Source organism: Dryobates pubescens, chromosome 14 (assembly GCF_014839835.1).
Source record: "Dryobates pubescens isolate bDryPub1 chromosome 14, bDryPub1.pri, whole genome shotgun sequence".
Lineage (NCBI taxonomy): Eukaryota > Metazoa > Chordata > Aves > Piciformes > Picidae > Dryobates > Dryobates pubescens.
Window position 1 is genome coordinate 13227524 of NC_071625.1, and position 18592 is coordinate 13246115.

Sequence of the window (18592 nt, forward strand, 5' to 3'; positions counted from 1 at the left end):
GAAACAAATCTCCTCTCTTTTGTTCTCCTTTGGAATTCATTCTTTAGTTTAGCTTCTCTGCACCACTGCAGGGTGCTGATCTCCCATCTCTCTGCTTTCAAACCACCTCTCAGGCCCTGTGGCATCCAAGCTGCAACACCAGGACAGGGCCTGCTCTAAGTACGCCCTTCTGTTTCTTGCAGTGCACAGGTGATAACTGTTACCAATTACAATTTGCTCCACTAGTGGAAGAAACCAGGAATCCCACCATCCTCTAGCCTGGATCTTTAAGTGCCCCTGTCCATGCCTGGTGCCAGTGGCCCCTCCTGCCCCAACTTCTTCCCTGCCTGCTTCAGAGACGTGGAGATGAGCTGTACCAGCATTATGTAGCATTGGTGCTCCCTCCAGCTGACTGAGGTGCTTCCTCCTAATTAAAGGCTCAGTGATGACAGGTACCACGTTTCCTTCTGAAATCTGTATTTAAAAGGAGCAACACTAAACCTCAGGTAAAAGCACAGCACAGCTGGACGAACAGAAGAAACAAATCTATTACTCAATGTAAACTATGAGGAGGTTTTGACATCTGTATGTCCTGCAACACTTGGCAATATGGAAAGCTTCATAACCTTAAATATAACCTGAAGTTATACTCACACATTCCCACATGCTGAAATAATCTCCATATGACATGGGAGAGAAATATATATCTATCATCATCTAGATATAGCAAGTCCTTGAGAAGTCAATCAACTCACCAGCAAGGAACATGGCATTTAACTCCCTTCACAGGTCAGACATTATCTACCTACCTACTGATCATTTCTCTCTGGTTAGCATAAGTTTGTTTACCCATGACCACAAAACTCTGGATTTTCTGAATGAAATCCTGCAGAGAGAAAGGGAAAACAATCACAGATAATACTCCAGAAATCATCAGATTAGAGCACATTCTCTTGACTCACATCTGTTGAGTAAATAAGTGCTTTGTGCTGACCAGTTTCATTTACCTCCCTCTCCCGCAAGCGCCTGCTGGTTTACTTTCCAGTGGGCTGTTCTGGGCCTGTATGTGGGGCATAAGGATTATTTCCAGCAGTCAAACCAGTAGCCTTTATCTCTTTGGTTTGTCTTGATCTCAAACTCCTCTCATTCAATCCCATCCTCCCAGGCAGATACACCAGAGCTGCATGGATGCAAGGAGCTCAACAGCTGGGAACACTTTCTCCTGGGAGCAGCAGGCAACAACATGCAAGTCCCCAAAGTCAGCTATCACTCTCCCTTTGGAGCAGCTTCAGTGAAGCTCACCTTAGGCTGGGACAAAAAGTCCTGCACAAGTCAGGGTTTGCCCTGTGAAATGCCTAGCCAGGGAGTGAGAGAAGGCAGGAGCACCACAGGATGCTCTGGAGCACCTTCCCGCTGAGAGCTCTTCACTGGGGGCACAGCAGGACTCCATCTTGCCCAAGCAGGTAACTGGAAATACTGCTTCTGGCTCAGTTCTGATCTGGGTTCAACATGCCCTTCAAACCACCCATTTCAGGATTAATTCTGCTTAAAATGAAAATGATGACTCATAACTTTCTGATTTGAGTTCTATCACGAAGCATCTCTTCAGTGATAATTATCAGTAGATTATCCTAGAACAATTTTCCTAGGCAAGAAAAATAAAAGCAGAGCCCATCAGGCCAAGAGAGCAGTGCTCACCTCCCATTTCTGCATACAGAAAACACCTGCTCCAGACCAGATCTGTAATGCTTTGTCACCACAAAGCCTCCTATGAGATGCTTCACAGAAAGACGCAGAAAAGCCTGGGGCAGCAATTATAATACTAACTTGCCCCACAAGAAAACTTAATTACTTGAGGTTAGGAGGGTGCCTGGTTTAAGGCCCAGGGGCAGGGTAGGCTCCTCTGCTGGTGCGTGACCCTATCCATGCACCTGGCCACACACACTGTGGTGCTCAGCACTGCTCGTGCACACCCATCCACCCTCTCCTACTCCTTTCTGAGAGGGAAAAGTGTTGTAATATGCAAAATGTCCAGGCTGAAAACTTCACTGCTGGCTATGGGCTCAGGGATGCTCTTGTCACCCCTGCTCCCAGCTCCTGCATGGGCATCAGCCAAGAGCCTCCCAGGTGGAAGCCCCTACCCAGGCAGGGCACTACTTGTGTTAAATCAGCATCAAGAGGCACTTAAGGACACTTTGCAATACATACCGAGAGCAGGAGGAACACAACGGAGCAAATCTCATTATTTCTCAGACATACATTAAAGCTTTGCTATTTACCTGCTTGCTGCATTTCAGGATAAACACAGTGTAAAGCAGGCCAATTTCCAGTTTCTTGAAAATTGATATTAAAATAGAAAAAGCAGTCTGGCGAGGATAGGTCTCAACAGGAGCCAGGACACTCTGGGAAAGTGCCCAAGTGCTCTCAGTAGTTCTCAAGTTTCACCCGAGCTCCCAAAGCAGCTTGGTGATACACAAGATGCACAGACTGGTTCCCATCTCGGTTCAGATGTCCCAAACAACAGCCAGCCTGAACCTGGGTCATTTCTCAGCCCTGTCCTAAAAAGCTGCAAAGCAGCTGACTTATAAGGGCTTTCAAGTAACTCCAAAAATAATTCACTAAGTGATCAAGTGTAGCATTCATCTTTTAGTACAATACACTGAAGCTCAGTATGCTGAAAATACAAGAATCCTGCCTTTGTTCCAAGCATGCACACACATGCATATGCAGCACCTAAATTATCATCACAAGTTGGATAGGCATGCCCAAGCCTTGCTTCATGTTTTCATGCCAGTCTTGTGAGCAGCAAACTCATCCCCAGTGTCTAAATCTACCACTTCTTATTTTGCATGTGTATTTTATTCCTGGTGGGAAGGAAGTGAAACCAAAAGTTGCTTTTCTTCCCATTCTGCACTTCATGGCATGACTGTAATCTTAGCTGAGGATGACACACATTCCACTAGCAAAGTGCACACCAGGTAAACCTACTGGGGACCAGAGATCAATGAAAACATTCAGCTGGGTATTTTCACCTGTAAAAGTACAGACATAACCCTGCAGAGATGTCTCGCAGGCATAAGCTCACACAGAGCACTGCTGATCTCTCCCTCTTCTGCCAGTGCACAGCAGCCCCAGGTAGGCTCCTGCCCAACCACATGCCTCCAACTTCCACTTGCAGAACTAGTCCCACCTCATGAGGTCCTGCATGTTTTGCCTGCTTTTCTCAGCTCAGTGTCCATCGTGCAGGCTTTCTGAACACTAACTGGTTGAAAACCATATTAAGTGTACAAAGGACACCTTGCTACACTAGTTGTCCTACACTCCAAGTTCACATTTCTCAATAAATAAATAAATAAATAAATAAAACACAACCCACATTTTGTGCTGACTTCCCCATCTCTTTTCAACCCTGTTCACATATTTGGTTTCTCTCTTTGTTACACTGCAGCTATCCTGCACAGGTAGAAGGAAAAAGCCTCCTCAGATGAGCTTTGGATACAATAACTCTCTCCATCTTTTAAGGGCAGAGTTGATGCAGGTCAGGGGACACACCACAGACATTATTTGCTTTCCCAGGAAGATGCCTGTTTTGGTGTCAGTCTCTCCTCAGCATCTGGCTTTGCTAGAACATCGCATTCCTCCATTTCTTTTGGTATCCATAGTCCCTTATATTACCTTCCAAAAAGTAATTACTTGGAACCAGTTAAGCCTGTACATGAATTCTGCCTTTGTTTAAAACACATTGTACATATGTATATATTTAGACTGCCATTAAATATTTAAGAGGCTGTCTTCAAACTTCAGCAGTAGCACTGTTTATTTGTTTAACCCTTGGTGAAACAGAAAGCTTGATGCTGAAATTCTGCCACGAAGGACTTCAGAAAGCCCAGCTGACATATGCTGGGTGGCAAAAGCCAACTGGGACAGTCAAGGGCACCATAAAGAAAGCAGGTTTTCTTTTTTTTTCCTTTATATCCTCCTTGCTAGTAGTCTGATCACATAATGCAATTCATTTTAGTCTGCTACAGTTTTATCTGCTGAGATGTATAACTGGGATGCAAATTAATTGGCTATAACATACAGATGGATCTTTCAATAGAATTCAGGGAGAGAGTCAAATGTGCACACGCCCTGTCCTTCCTCCAAACAAAATAAGACATACACTGCACTTTCCACAGGTCAAAATTCACCTTTCTTGCCTATTTTAATCTCCTAGAGAGGAAACAACACATTCTACAGATAAATGGACCTCTTTCAAACCCCACACCAAGTGCTGCACCACAGATGAAATTCAACAAGAGCATGTGTGAAGTCCTACTCCTGGGGAGGAATAACCCCATGCATCAGTACAGGTTAAACTGTTGAAAAGCAGCTCTGTGGAGAAGGACCTGGGAATGTTGGTGGACAGCTTCACCATGAGCCAGCCACATGTCTCATGGCCAAGAAGGCCAATGGTATTCTGGGGTGCACTAAGAAGACTGTGGCCAGCAGGTCGAGAGAGGTTCTCCTTCCCCTCTACTATGCCCTGATGAGGACACACCTGGAGTATTGTGTACAGTTCTGGACTCTCCAGTTCAAGAGGGACAGGGAACTACTGGAGAGACTGCAATGTAAGGCCAGAAGGATGACTAGGGGAGTGCACCATCTCCTGAGGGACTTGGGACTGGTGCCTAAAAAAAGAGAAGACAGAGAGGGAATCTTATAAATGCATTTATCTAAAGGGTGGAGGTCACAAGGCTGGAGCTGGGCTCTTTTCAGTGACAGCCAGTGACAGGACTAGGGGCAACAGGCATAAACTAAATCACAGAAAGTTTCACTTGAACTTAAGGAGAAACTTTTTTTACTTTGAGGGTGAGAGAACACAGAAGACTGCCCAGAGAGGTTATGGAGTTTCCTCCTCTGGAGATTTTCAAACCCGCTTGGACATGTTCCTGTGCAACCTGATCCAGGCATACCTGTGCTAGCAGAGGGTTGGACTAGATGATTTGCAAACATCCCTTCCAACCCCTACCAACCTGTGATTCTCTATGATTCTATGAAATCCCATCACCTCTACCTTGCAAGGGGTAATGGCATCAAGTATAGCAACAACGTAGCACTACCACCTTGACATGTTTTAAAATCACCTGATTTACCTGGCTTAGCAATGCCTCCACCTACAGCCAGTCACTCATATTTTGCCCCAGCAAGGACTGCTATGTAGGGGCCAGCTCTCCACGGCCAGGTCAGCTGTGATGCTGCCTTTCACACAAAGTGAAATAGCCCAAGTGTCACAGTAGATAGGAGACTTTCACAAAAATATGCTGACTTGAGAATGCATGTTTCTTCTTTTTGATTAAAACCTTGTGGAGATACTGTTCAACCCAAGCCCAGAGAGGCACACGAGGGCAGCTGTGCATGCATTTTTCAAGACTCATGTATTCAGAGACATTTCCTTCCCAAGCACTGCAGCCTCGTTCATGATCAGATGCTGCTTTAGGTGGGGTGAATTGTGGAGTCCCCTCTGGGTTACACATGAGCACTGATGCATTTCAAGTGGCTGCCCACCGTTACCCTCCCCTGGGGATGTGACCATGTGGGATTTTACAAAAAGAAAGGAGCACCAGGCGTGGTCCATATTCCACTGGAGAGACAGAGAACACAGGCCACCGCAGGACGCAGTGCTGGCAGATCAGCAGATGGCATCCTTTGCTGTGAATCGGCACCAAAGCAGGAGTGTGAAGGGGCAGCAGTATGCTCTGGCAGGTGCACTTGCTCAGATAAAATGTCAGGCTAAAAGAGCTTCAGCACTTGCAGGTGTTTGCAAGAGCAAGACTGCTCCGTGCAGTCGCCCGACCACAGTTTCTGCTTGCCTTGATTCTTGGAGTAATCTTATTTTCTTGTAACCATCTCTTTTTCACTTCCTGTCTTTCAACAGCAGTGTGGCAACAAATGGTGGAGTCCCCAAACACCACCCCAGAGACGGCTGCACCTTAGCAGCAAGTACGTTGCTTGTATGAGTAGCACGGCATACCGGTTGAGTTCATGCTTCCACATCCCCTGAGGGTTGTTATGCACACCCTTTGCTACAAAACAAGCAGCACAGACACTTCACAAGGGGCAGAACTTATGGGGAAAGGCCTATCTTTTATGAGGACAAACGGCATAGCTGTAACAAAAACTGAGTATGGCCCTATTCAAGTCAAACCATGGATGGGTAGGCTTGATTTTTATGACAACTCGACAGCACACACGCTGTAGAACACCACAAACAACCAGGACTTTTCCCCAGTGTAAATCAGCTCCAGTTGCCAAGCTCTGCAACAAAAATCAGCACAGTCCGCAAGGATTATTATTGTTAGATCTCCCTTCTCCTTCCTCCCCACTCCCCCCCACGCCCCCCGAAACACTCCCTAAAAGGGATCACAAGCCAAAGGGACTCCCAGGTTATGAAAAACATGAGCTTAGCATCTCTACTCGGTACTGCCGCTGTTATCACTTCCACGTGTGCATAATTTCACCACTCATCCACCAGTTTTCTGAAAATGAAGGGGATTAAAAGTCCACCAAGTATATGCACTGCTGCTTCCTCCCCCTCTGCGGCAGATTTACAGTAACCAGAGGGTGAGCAGAGTTCACCCAGGCACATACAGGCTTCCCGGCGCTGCATATGGCTGACCTTCCCAGTCTCTCCCAACCCCCTGTGGCTAGTTTCGGTGGAGAGACAGGCAGCCAGTTGGAAATTTTGATCTGCATTAATGCCACCGTAGTTCCTTCCCGACTGCTCTCCAGGAGTATTTTTCCACCCACGTTCCTCTGTGCATCGCAAACCCCTCCAGCCGTTGGCAGCTCTCAGTGCAGCTCCACCATACGCTACTCGGCACTATACGGCTGGTCTGTTTGAATTCAGCGTCTAACTCCTGCTACATGGGAAACATTCTCATGCAAAAAAAAACTTCATATATGAAACCTACTCTGCAGCAAGCAAAGCGGTGGTCGGCATTTAAATGAACCAAACAGCTGCAAACAGCTTAGTCAGCACTGTGGTCCTGGAGGTAATTCCCAGGAAGCGATTTTCGCAGCAGTTACATACAAACCTGAAAAGCAGACTGGAAGGCACGAGCAGCACCACAGCGACACAGAATTTGGCTACACTGTGACAGTCTCAACAAATAAAAATCGGGGAAAGCCAAGGCACCAAGCATTCACAGAAAACACACGCTGTGCTTACGCCACAGGTCTATCCTCTCACATGTGAAAATAAGAAACTCAGAGACAGAAGGTGAAACACGGTCAGCATTTCTTTTTTTTCCTTCTTTCTTTACTGATGCTGTGCCGGTTCGAACAGAGGAAAAAGACAGCAAGGCAAGTTACCACCTCGTCCGTGGCGATATCGACACACCGGCCAGGCGCTGGGCAGTGTTTTTGGAGAGAGCATCCCAGCATCTAACCCACTGCCCTCGGCAGCGCCCGTGGGAGCCGGGCTCACACCAACATTGCAGAGGGCTGAGGGAAGCTCGCACAAACTTTATCTCGGGGCAGGAATGGTAGCGGGCACCGACCAAAGTGGCAGCGGGGGTCGAAAAGCAGTGCCAGATGCCAGAGCATCATCCGGCAGCACCTTTACCACTGGCCGTGTTTGCGAAGCCAAAGGGTTGCGAATGCAGGTCACCGGTCCCCAGGCGAGCGACGCCCGGGCTGCGGGACACTGCACCGCCCTTCAGCGCCTCTCTGCCAGCTCCCCCTACCAGGGCAGTGCCAAGACTGCCGGCAGCCCCGCGGGCCACGGGACGACCAAGCGATCCGCTCGGAAGAGATGGCAACTTGCCTCTGGCCCGCAAGCAGCTGCCAGCACCTCGGCACACATCTGCTCACATCTGCCCGGCGGCCGGGCACGCCGGCATGCCCCCGGGGACGCGACCGCGGGGAAGGGGTGCCGCTCACTTACTTTTCGTATTCGGCGTTGTCTCGATCGCAGCGCGAATCCTTGTGCTTTTGCCAGTCTTTGCCATGCTTGCAGGTGGTCAGGAGAACAACATCCTCTCCGTTATGGACGTGATATAAGGCATTCCTGGTGTCTGACCCTATCCCCGTCAGGTACCTTTTCCCCTTGAATACCAACATGTACTTCCTGAGAGGAGGGATGGTGTTAAACCTCAAAAATCCCTTCTCCCCTCCTGTCCTAGGGTGATCCTTAGAAAAGAGCGGGATAGAAACGTCAAAGTTGGGTCTGAAGTTTTCAGTACTGATGCTGGCTTTGGCCAGCATGGCCTGGCCGATGTCGAACCCCACATCCTCGGTGTAGTCAGGCCAGGTGCCAGAGTATAAATTAAAAATCAGGTGGTTTCTGCCGTTGTTCCACAGGTGGAGGCTCTGCACCTTGGAGCGGAGGTTGTGCACATACTGGGGGGAAAGCTGGTCCCGGTCCAGAGTGTCCAGGCTAAGGACGAAGAGGCAGGCCTGCCCGGGGTCGGAGGTGTAGAAGCGGGAGCCCTCAATAGCGGCCAGGACGTTCTGGTAGCTCTCGGCAATCTTCTCCCCCTTCTGCTGCGGGTAAACGTAGACCTTGAAGCCGTTTTTCCGGCACTGGGCGAAGTCAAAGCAGGACTCCATGCGGCAGCGGCGCCCGCGGTAGAGGCCGGCGCTGGCGTCCCGCCGCTGTCGGGGGGAGACGCGCCCGCCGCCGCCCTCGGGGCCCGGCCGCTCGGCGGGCGCGAAGGACCGCAAGGAGTCGGGGAATCGGGGCCAGGGCCGCTCGGCGCCGGGGCGCAAGGACGGGCCATGCCGGCTACCGGGCGGCGAGTACCGGGCCGCCCGCAGCCGCACGCCTCCCAAGTAAAGCAGCAGGGCGAGACAGGTGCCAGCCGAGAGCAGCGTCAGGTAGCGTTTTTTGGCCTGCATGTGTCCGGCGGGGGTCCGGGGGGCTGCGGAGGAAGGCGGGGGCAGCCCGAGCTCGCCGGGCGCCGCTCTCAGCTCCGCTCCGCCATCTTCCCGCCGGCAAGCGCTTCAAACTCTCTTCGCCCACCTCTGCTCGGCGCCGTTCCCCAAGCCGCCGGCCGGGGCCGCGCATGTGGGCGACCGCCGCAACTTTCTCCCCACCGGTTTCTCAGGGGCGGCGGGCGGCGGCGGCCCGGCGGCGGCCCGGCGGGGCGCCCCGCATGCACTCAGGGGCCGGCCCCCCAGCGCGGGGCGGGCACCGGGGCAGCCCCGCTCCCGCCTTCCCACCGCTGCCTGCCCCTCTCCTCCGCCACGTTCCCTCCCGCCCCTCCCCTCCCGAGCCGCCAGCCCAGCCCAGCCCGGCCCGGCTCGGCCCAGCCTAGCCCGGCCCCGCCGGCTCACAGCCCTCTGCCGCCGCGCCGCAGCCTGACGAAGCCCTGCATTGCCTGGCGTGTCCCCCCCGACCCGGCCCTAGCACCACTCGCTCCTCGCCGCGTTCCTGCTGAATGGCCCCCGGGACGGAGGAGCAACGGCGGCGGGCGAAGACCCTCCTCCCTCTCCTCCTCCTCCTCTCTCCTCTCCACCTCTTCCTCGCCCCTCCCCCGTTCCCCGCCTCCCCGGGGCCGCGGCAGCAGCGGGCAGCGGGCAGCGGGCGGCGAGCCGCAGAGCCCCACTCACTACCCTGCCCTGCCCTGCCCTGCCCTGCCCGCCCGCGGGCTGCGACCCCCACCTCACCCGGCCCCCCGCGCACCGCCCCCACCCCGGCCCCGCCGCGCTGACCTCATCCAGCCACGCAGCCCCGCGCCCCCATTGGCGGGGCGTCACGTCCGGGGGGGCGGGGCTTCCGCTGCACCCATTCATAACCCGGCGGGCGGGGGGCGCTGCTGTCGCCGCCGTCGCCCCGCCCTCAGCTCGTCTTGGCGGTGGCATCGCTGGGTCCTGACCGGCAATACCAGCGCCCCACTGGGCCGAGATCTAGAGAGGCCTGGCCCAGCTCCTGGGATCCTTTGCGGTTCTTGTCCAGCCCAGCCAGCTCCAGTCTGCTGTCCTCCTCCCGGTGCAGCCCGCACCCCCCAGTCGGGGTGGCGGGGCCGGCTTTCTGCCAGCGGTGTCTCTGCCGCCGCTGCTGCCCCCTACCGAGAGTGGCGCCGCCATCCTGGAACGGCCCCGGGGCACGGGGATCGTACTGGGGTACCCTACTACCACAAACGGAGGGAAGCCACAAACACCCGATTGCGAGGTGCCTGGGAGCAAGCTCCTTTTGCGGTGTGGCTGGACCGGGAACCGTGGCCGTGGCTTGCCCAGGCAGAAGAGAAGAAAGGACATGGCTTTGCTGTGAGCTCTGGGGCTGCTGTTAAATCCAGGGGTGCGATGTGGTTGGCACCCTTCTGAAGTGGGCCCTGCGTGCAGTGGAGGTGAATACTCGAGGCTGGCAGACACCAAAAAAGCCCTGATCAAATGAGTAGTCTGGAGGGAGCTGCCTGAGCACCTAACCACCCCTGCAGCTACATTTCTGGGCTTACTCTTGTCCGTTCCTTAGTGTTGAATTCCATCACCAGCAGCCTGGCCGACTGGGGAGAGCCCTTGTGTCCGGAACAGGCTGGTCTGCATGGCAAACCCAGGGCAGGGCCTGGCTGGAAGGGGTGGCAGGAGCACAGCTGGGATCTCCGGCTTGCTGCAGCACATGTGAAGGGGTGATGGCACTGCCGATGTGTGTGTGTGTTTCAGTCCTGCTAGCTCGGCAAATAACAGTGGGGAAATCGAGTGCAACAGGCTTCAAGTTGGTTGTACAAGACCCTGGATGTCATCAAGCCATCCCATACTACAGCTTGTGCCAATATGCCTTCCCTGCTGCTCATGTCTGGTGTTAAAGATGTGCCTTTCCCAGGCTGTGAACCCACCTCCCACTTTCCCACTGCCAGATCCAGAGGTGCCTCACCAGCTGAGGGACAGAAACTGTATCTTGGACAAAAGCATTTCCATCCCCGTGCTCTACCATGCCCATTCCACAAGTTAGATGGAGCTCCTGTTGTGTCCTTTTCTCCCTCCACTTCTGCAGAGGAGAAATATAGAGATAACATGCATGAAGACAGAATGTCTCCTCAGCAAAAGAGGTGAGAGCCTACCAGGGAAAGGTGCATTACTGACAGTAGATGAGATTTGATCTTGTAGCTGAAGCCCAAACAAAACAACTCCCATACAAAATAATATGATTGCAGGAAGGACTGTTGAAGGAAGGAGGCCAGAGTTTGACACAGAAGAAAGCTGGGAGCAATAATAAGGAAAAATCAGATTCTGAGGAGGTCAGATTTATGGGCAGTGTAGATTTGGGTCTAGAGGGCAGAAATTTTGGCCATCAAGACAATATTGAGGAAGAAGGATTAAATATTAATCTGTTAATTAACCCTATAATCCTCCTCTGAAACATTTGTCACACCCCACATGCCAAAACTGGGATGCTGCTCAAGAAAAAAAGAGGTCAGCTTCTTGAAAGGTGAACCAAGGCTGCTCACAGAAGCACCTTCTGTCAGCCACAGGAAAATGGAATCCCATTACTGTCTGCAAATTAAGCCTCTGGGGACTGGTTTCAAACAGAAAAGGAAGGCTGTAAGCTTTGCTGCCTGTGCCAAGGATGGTATCTGTTGCAAGCTGGTTTTGAGGAAGGGGTGCAAGTGAGCCAGTGGCACAAAGGTGCTGCTCAGCACCACAGCGAAGTGTAGGGGGGGAAGTGAAATCTGTTGGGTTTCCAGCTGAATTACCCTGCACTCGAGGTGCCCATGCTGCTTACCCCTTCACAGCAGCAGTGAATACTTGAGCTTTAAACTACCTGGATCTGGACAAAGGCAGGCAGGCTGTCATTTTAGAGCACAGAGAAGTAAACCTCTGTGGATCACTGCTACTAGGCTTTATCTATAGGATTCCTGAGTTGCAGTAGGATTGCTCCAGACAGATCTGGATCCTGCTGTGCCAGGCAAGACTTAGGGAGACATGCATGGCCCTAACTGGAGGGAGAGGGGCTATGGTGATTCATTGCCTTCTTGAAGACAACCTTTCTAAACCAACTGTCACCCACTGTTTGTAATTTTGCCATATAATGGAATGAAATCAGCCTGTCTCCAGCCTACTTCATTGCTGCTGCTTGGGCCCTGTGTGCAGCACAGCAGCCAGCAGGAATCAGCCAGAGAGTTATCTGTGGCTTGGGCAGGTGCTATGGGCAGAGCGTTCCAGAAATGGAAGCCTACCTTTCTCTGAGGTAATAAATATGCCTGAATCTGCTACTAAAGCAGGTGGATGGTGGAGTGCAGACCATAGAAATCCTGCCCAGAGAAAAGGAAGAATCGGTGGTGAAAGGGTATTTCAGTGTTTCCATGTGGCAAATATCAGGGTCGTAACACCCAGGTTTGCTCTGACCACTGGTGCCTCCTAAGGGTCTGCAGGCTTGCAGGTGGCTTTTGACCCTGATTCATCACCCTTTGCCCTCTCCCAAATAATTTATATCTTCATGTGGCTGACAGTTGTCTGGGAATCTGTCCAAGCCCTCAAATGAAAGGCCAGGAGAGGGAATCGGTTTTCTATTTCTGGCTTTGCAACTTAACACCTGCCCAATCTGTGGCGAGTCACTCGGGGCCGGCTTCTTAAAGAGATGGATTCGAGTGGACTCCTCATTTTCAGTCTTTCTCTGGGTATCTACCTGTAGCTTTAGACATCTTTGAAATGTAAGTCCTCAGAGTGCCCTGATCAGCCACCACCTAACTTTGGAGAAGTATGGCAACGTCCGCTTTCTTCAAGTGAAAAATTCCTTCCTGATTTACACACTTGGATGCACCTCAGTTTTGACACTGTTGAGTAATGTCCTTGACTGCCCCGCTGGGCATTAGATGTTCCTTCATCTGCTTGGCCTACAGAGCTCAAGCCTGAATCTCAACATGTGCTTCTTTGATGGAAATCCACGCAAAACATAAGAGAAAATTATGTCACACACTCACCTGTCCCTAACCCCTTTTGGGTTTAATTCTTAACTGTGCTTTAAGTGCTTGCCCAAGCAGAAGACCTAGAATCAACCTCATGCCTTCCAGGAGAGCGTCTTGCCAGGATGAGTGGAGTGGGACTCCCCTCCTGAGAGTGTCTTGTTGTAGGTAGTTACCTAGGATAATCACTCCCTCAGATTACCTGCAGGCCTCAAATTTCCAGCTAGATTGGGTTGATAATGTTTTCCTGTCTAGTAGGACAGCATGAGATCTTATTTATCACCACTGCCAAGTGTGTCATGATCCTAGGGAGAAAAGCAGCATTAAAAAACCAGCTCATCTAAGATGTTTGGAAGGGCTTGGTGACAGGCACCTGTGCAGTTTAAAAAGTGACACTTTTACTTAATTAGCTGAAACCACCATTCCTTGTGCTGTGCATGTGCTCTTTCATGGCTAAGTGCAGGAAGGATTTCCAAAGAATCAAGCAGAGCTGGCAGCCTGGGGCTGCAGGATGGGCTCTGTATTTGCAAGGCTAAATGAAGGCAGGCTGGCTTCCCCAGATGCAGAGTGCCTGCAGACTCCCATTTTAATCTGGGTGATTATATGCAGAGTGAGGAGCAAAGCTTTTAGGAGAAGTCCTCATCTGAAGACCACAGGAGAGGAACCAAATCCTCTGTGATGTTTACCCACCTTCTGGTGGGAACCATGAAGGTCCCTGGGAGGGAAAGTCGGTGCTTTCCTTTCACTCAGTAGTCAACAGTGCCAGGTTAAACTTTGGAATGCATTTTTTGGAGTCCACTCCCTAGTCAGGTTTTAAGGATGGCTTAGAAACTGTCATTGCCTTCAAATAGTCCTTGCCTAGGGTTGTGTTTCTTTATCAAAACCGAGAGTGAAAAGAAGGAAAGGGAAGGACAGAACAGAGTTTCAATTAGTTGTTTGTGGAATGGTGATACTCTGATAAAATGATTCCTCAGCTTGGAGCAAATTAAAGTGATCTTTGCTCCACAAATTAATACTAACACTGTGGTTGTTTATCATGTCTTGGTAATATCACAGGGGAATAAAAATATCAACTCTTATCCGTTCAAATAGCGGAGATGTAATTGTTTGAGCTTCGGCATCACAACAGCTGTTTCTCGTGTCCTCAGAAATAATTGGTTGCTACAGAGGCTGTTTAAATGTGAGAAAATCACAGTGGTTTTATAATTAGTTTATTTTAAAGGAAAAACAGAACTGCCCTTTGCTAAGAAGGTGAGGGTTTCAGGTGGGATGGAGGGATAACACTGTAGGCACCTGATGTATTGTGGCATAAAACAGATAGTAAAATCAGAGGCTTATAAATATTAAGATCTTAATCTCACAGCAGAGCTCTGCTGGGGGAAAGCCAGAGACAAATAAGGCTTTGCCTGAAATTTGCTGTAGGGTCAGGGCCCCAGTGTGCTGTGATACAGAGCAGGATGACTGTGCTGAGAGGGTATAAATACAAGCAGCTGGCTCTGACAGTAGCATTGTATGAGATTCATTAGAGGACTTAGGCACTCTGCAGCTATTTTTAGTGCCTAAATTCATAAAAGTCCCTCTTTGGGTGCAGCTTAATTCAGAAACACCTTACATCCACAAACATCTAATGTGGTGGGGCTGGGAAAGCTCCCTGGTTGCCTGAATGTCTGCTCTCAGGTGAGACTAGCGTAGCAGATGGCTTGAGAGCAACCAGTGGCATGGTCCCTAGCTCACATCTGGCTCCCCATGCACAGAGCTGATGGCCCAGTTCCCCACCTGGGTTTAGATTTTCTCTTGATAGTCTCCAGAAAGAGACTTGGCCACTGTCTGCTCTAGAGAAGACCCCTCCACTGGCTTGCACCAGGCCTGTGTGTGCAGACAGGGAGTGTGATGCAGGACGTGGCTGTGTGGATGGCTGAGAGAGCAACCAGGCAGTGGGCAGCCTCCCACCAGAAGCCCTGCAGAGAGGCTGTGCCATGAGTTCAGTCTCCAGCGATGGTTTTGTGAAAGCGCTGGCAAAAGATGCTCAGTTTATGAGGGCATTTGTGGCCAGGAATCCCCAAGGAGGGGAAAGGGAGGCCTTTAGGAACTGCACATGGCACACCCCTGTCCCTGGTATTTCATAAGGGGTTTTTTAATTAGTGCTCTGCATACTGCTTTGCCTGGAGTGTGCTTGGGTTTTGCTGTCCGTTCTCTCCCCTCCTGTGCCGAATGGGGAGCATGTGGTAGCTTGTGCAGTCTGTGAGGCATCTGCTTGTAGCCAGCTGGGCCTTGGCCCATAGATTCAGTGGGACAAAGAGCTGGCTCAAAGGGCTCCTTTAGACACGAGCCACAGGGCTCTTTCCTGTACTGTGTGCTTTCTCTGTGGGCTGCCTGTAAAAACTGTGTCACAGCACAGGCAGGCTGGTGGAAGGAGCTGTAGCTCTTAGGCGAGTGCTATCCCCAGCAGTCTCAGCAAAGCCTATTTATTGGTGCTTCTTCCTTCGAGGAGTAATAACTTCCAGATTTACTCCCTTTCTAACTGAGCATCTTTCAAAGTGGGTGTAGAACCATTTAAATAGCTTCTGTGGAGGTGGGATGAGAAATTGCTCTTATTCTGTAGTCTGCAATCAGCACCAAACAAGCACTTTTCTCCACTGCACACACAAACAGGCAAGCATCAGCCAGCAGCCTCAACACTTAGATCTGATATTCTGCTTGCTGGTGGAAGACATGAGGAATTCCACTAACATCAACAGAGTTTCAACAGTACAGTTTAAATTTGATTTAATTTGATTTCATTTTTAATCTGGTTGAATCTCTGGGGTTTTTTGTTTTGTTTTTTTTTATCCCAGGGACACCTCAGTGACTGTGCTCCAGGAGGAGCACATGATGCATGGGCAGTGCAAACCTACTGCAGCCCTTGCTGGCCAGCACAGCTGAGCCACAGTGTGGTTCTGCACAGCCCTTCACCTGGGTTTTGGAAGAATCAAGGAACAGCTTTGTGACTTGCTTCTTCCTGAACAGCCAAATACCTCAGAGAAAGGAGCATGCAGCATCCCTGGAGGAGACAGAGACTGTGCGTGTCCTGGGGTGCCCTCCTGGGACATCTGAAAGTTGGGCTCTTTGCTTTGCCAGTTCACCTGTGGAAAGAGCCTCAAAATCTCAGGGCTGATCACTTTGTCTGAATAGACAGAGTAAGGGGTACATGTAAAGAGTGCAAGGCCCCAGAGTCATCCCTGCTTTGATGAAGCAGAAACGCAGTGCAAAGCCTACAGAGAAATCCCAGGCCTTCAGGAGTGAGGGAGTGAGAGGAGAATCAGCCTCTCCAGTGGCTTTCAGAGAGAGACCTGCCTGTACAATCTGGAAGTGTAGCCACTCACCCTGGCAAATCCCAAGAAAAGTTTGAGTCCTTGCTGAGTCAGTTCTGTGGCTGGCCATGGGTGGTATTTTCGTGCAGTGCTTTCTTTTGGTGCAAACATGGGTGGCAATCTGATTAGCTTGTGATTCATGATTTGGCTAATGTCCCTGCTTCCCCCGATCCCCACCTGTTCAAATAACTACCACTGTAATGTAGGCTGGTGACTTGAAATAACTTTTCCAACCCCTTTTGTAAATGAGCTTTGGAAGCTGCTCTAAGTCTCATACATGGGCATAAGTTGTAATAATTTAACTTCAAAGCTTTTAAAACCAACTCAATCTGCTGCAAAACTCTGCATGGGCATTTAGGAAGAAACAAGTTCACCTCGAGGTGTTCCTAATCAACTAACCCTGTGATCAGATATGCTGTTCTGGGATAGCCTAGTTTCCAGCCCCTGCTGTTCAGTGCTACTGCTTGCCAAAGGCCATCGCCTCCCCATCTCTGCTGTGCAGAAATACTGCTCCTCACCCAGTCCTGACAGTTCAAGGAGTTGCAGCTGATCTGGAGCATGGTGCCAGAGCAGGGTGAGGAGAGGCTGCTCTGTGCAATGTGACTGCCAGACCTCAGCAGAGCGGAGGGAAAGCCTGCATGAGCAGCCAGCAGCTTGAGGCCTGTGACTTCAGCCAGCTCAGCTACTGCCACATCATCGAGCCTGACACTGCGCCATTGATCTCCAGCCCCATGCCCACCACTCATCACTGCAGCTGAACCAACCTGAATAAGTTACACCAGTGAATCCATATACCCTTTGCACCAATTTAAACAGATTGATCAGGCTCAGGGCAAACTTCCTAAAGGACCTAAATTATGTAACCAATGCAGTGCAATTGAATAAAAAGGTGCTGAACTCACCCAAGGATTGATTTATCCTGTTCCCCAGCTGGCCAGGTTATTGCAACAGAATGGTCAGATATTTTTGAAGCACACATACATTTCATTTCAACCCCTGTGCTCACACCCCTGTGAAGACCATTAGGCAAGTCCTGATCTTGCTCAGTCCTCTTCCAACCACACATTCCCATACATTCACCTGCCTCATTCCCTGCACATCCCTCACCTGTTGGTACATTGTAGTGTACTTAGCCCTCTTTCCCTGCACTGCAACAGATGTCTAATCCTTCTCCTGTAAATTTACCCTTCCCCAACGGCAGGTCAGCAAGTTGAGGTTTGTATGCAGCACCCTGCATGTCTTTGGACCTCCCCAAACAAGTACAGAGGCAGCAGGGAGAGGAACAGTTTTGTGACCATGCTGCTTCAGTCAGGATCCACGTTTTGCACCAAGGGAGGTAGATGCTATGCCTGTGGGTAAAGGCAGTAGGTTCACCAAGGAAGTGCCTCTCCATAGGTGGTGTGCTAATTTCACCCTTGGCAAACAGCATTAATATAATACATCAAAGCTGGCTGCATTAATAGCAAACCAAGGGAAAGGATTTGCTATACATGCTAGCTACTTTTCAAATGCAAATGCCTGTCTTAAATCAGATTAAGACAGAAGGAAGCCTAGAGAATGCCAATAATTAATACACGATAAAGTAATAAACATCCAGGGCATCAAAAGGTAAAACACAATCACAAAGATGAAAGTAATCCATCTTCTCCAGCAGCCTGCTCTGCTGCATGGAGTCAGTGAGTATGAGTCCCCGTTCCCACTTCCGTGGGTAGGTGGTGTGTGTAAACCCAAAGCAGCTGCTGAGGAGATAAGAAGAATCCTTAAGCTCAAATGGGGAAGTGGAGAATCCCAGGGCTGGGTTTGGCTGGGCTTGGCTCAGCTCTCCAGACACCCCAAATTCTGTGAGCCATGGTACTGCAGAGAGGGAGCCTTTAGCAGCTGCTTGCATTTACTGGCAGGGTGTGTATGTCTAGTTGCTGTGACTTTAAACCAGGAAGCAAGATGGGGTTTGGATCCTTACTGAGACATCAGTGGATCTCAGGAGTATTTTGCCCTGGTTTCCCTGCCTCCTTTTCCACACATGAAAAGCAGACCAGCCTATCCCTTCAGTCCCCCAAACCTGCATGTTGAGTTACAGTTGAGGTTACAGCAGAGTGTATCTCATCTACCTTGAACCTTAGAAGAAGAGAAATAGGAAACTCGAGGGCAAATGTTAACAGCCCCCTTTCACATTTCTTACAATTCACACAGCGCTGGCATCAGACCCCCAGCAGTGCCCTGTGGTTTTACTTCCTTCTTCAGCTGACTCTGAAATAGCAGCACTTACTCCAGCTTTATTAAGCTTGCAGAAGGCACCAAAGTGCAGCAGGCCTTGCACATCGATCGCATCGGGAGATAAGCAGGCCTGGCTGGCGCACAGTCCACGCGTGCGGTAAAGGA

The 18592-nt window shown here is 50.5% G+C and overlaps 1 protein-coding gene across 1 annotated transcript in view; it reads right to left on the minus strand.

Moving 5' to 3' along the window:
* Positions 1–9199, minus strand: part of EXT1 (exostosin glycosyltransferase 1) — a 184488-nt gene extending 175289 nt beyond the window's left edge. The window contains exon 1 of the mRNA XM_054167188.1: positions 7907–9199. Within this exon, the coding sequence (XP_054023163.1) occupies positions 7907–8859 (953 nt within the window). The 5' untranslated portion in view covers positions 8860–9199. The remainder of the gene's footprint in view (positions 1–7906) is intronic.
* Between the last annotated feature and the right edge of the window lie 9393 nt (positions 9200–18592).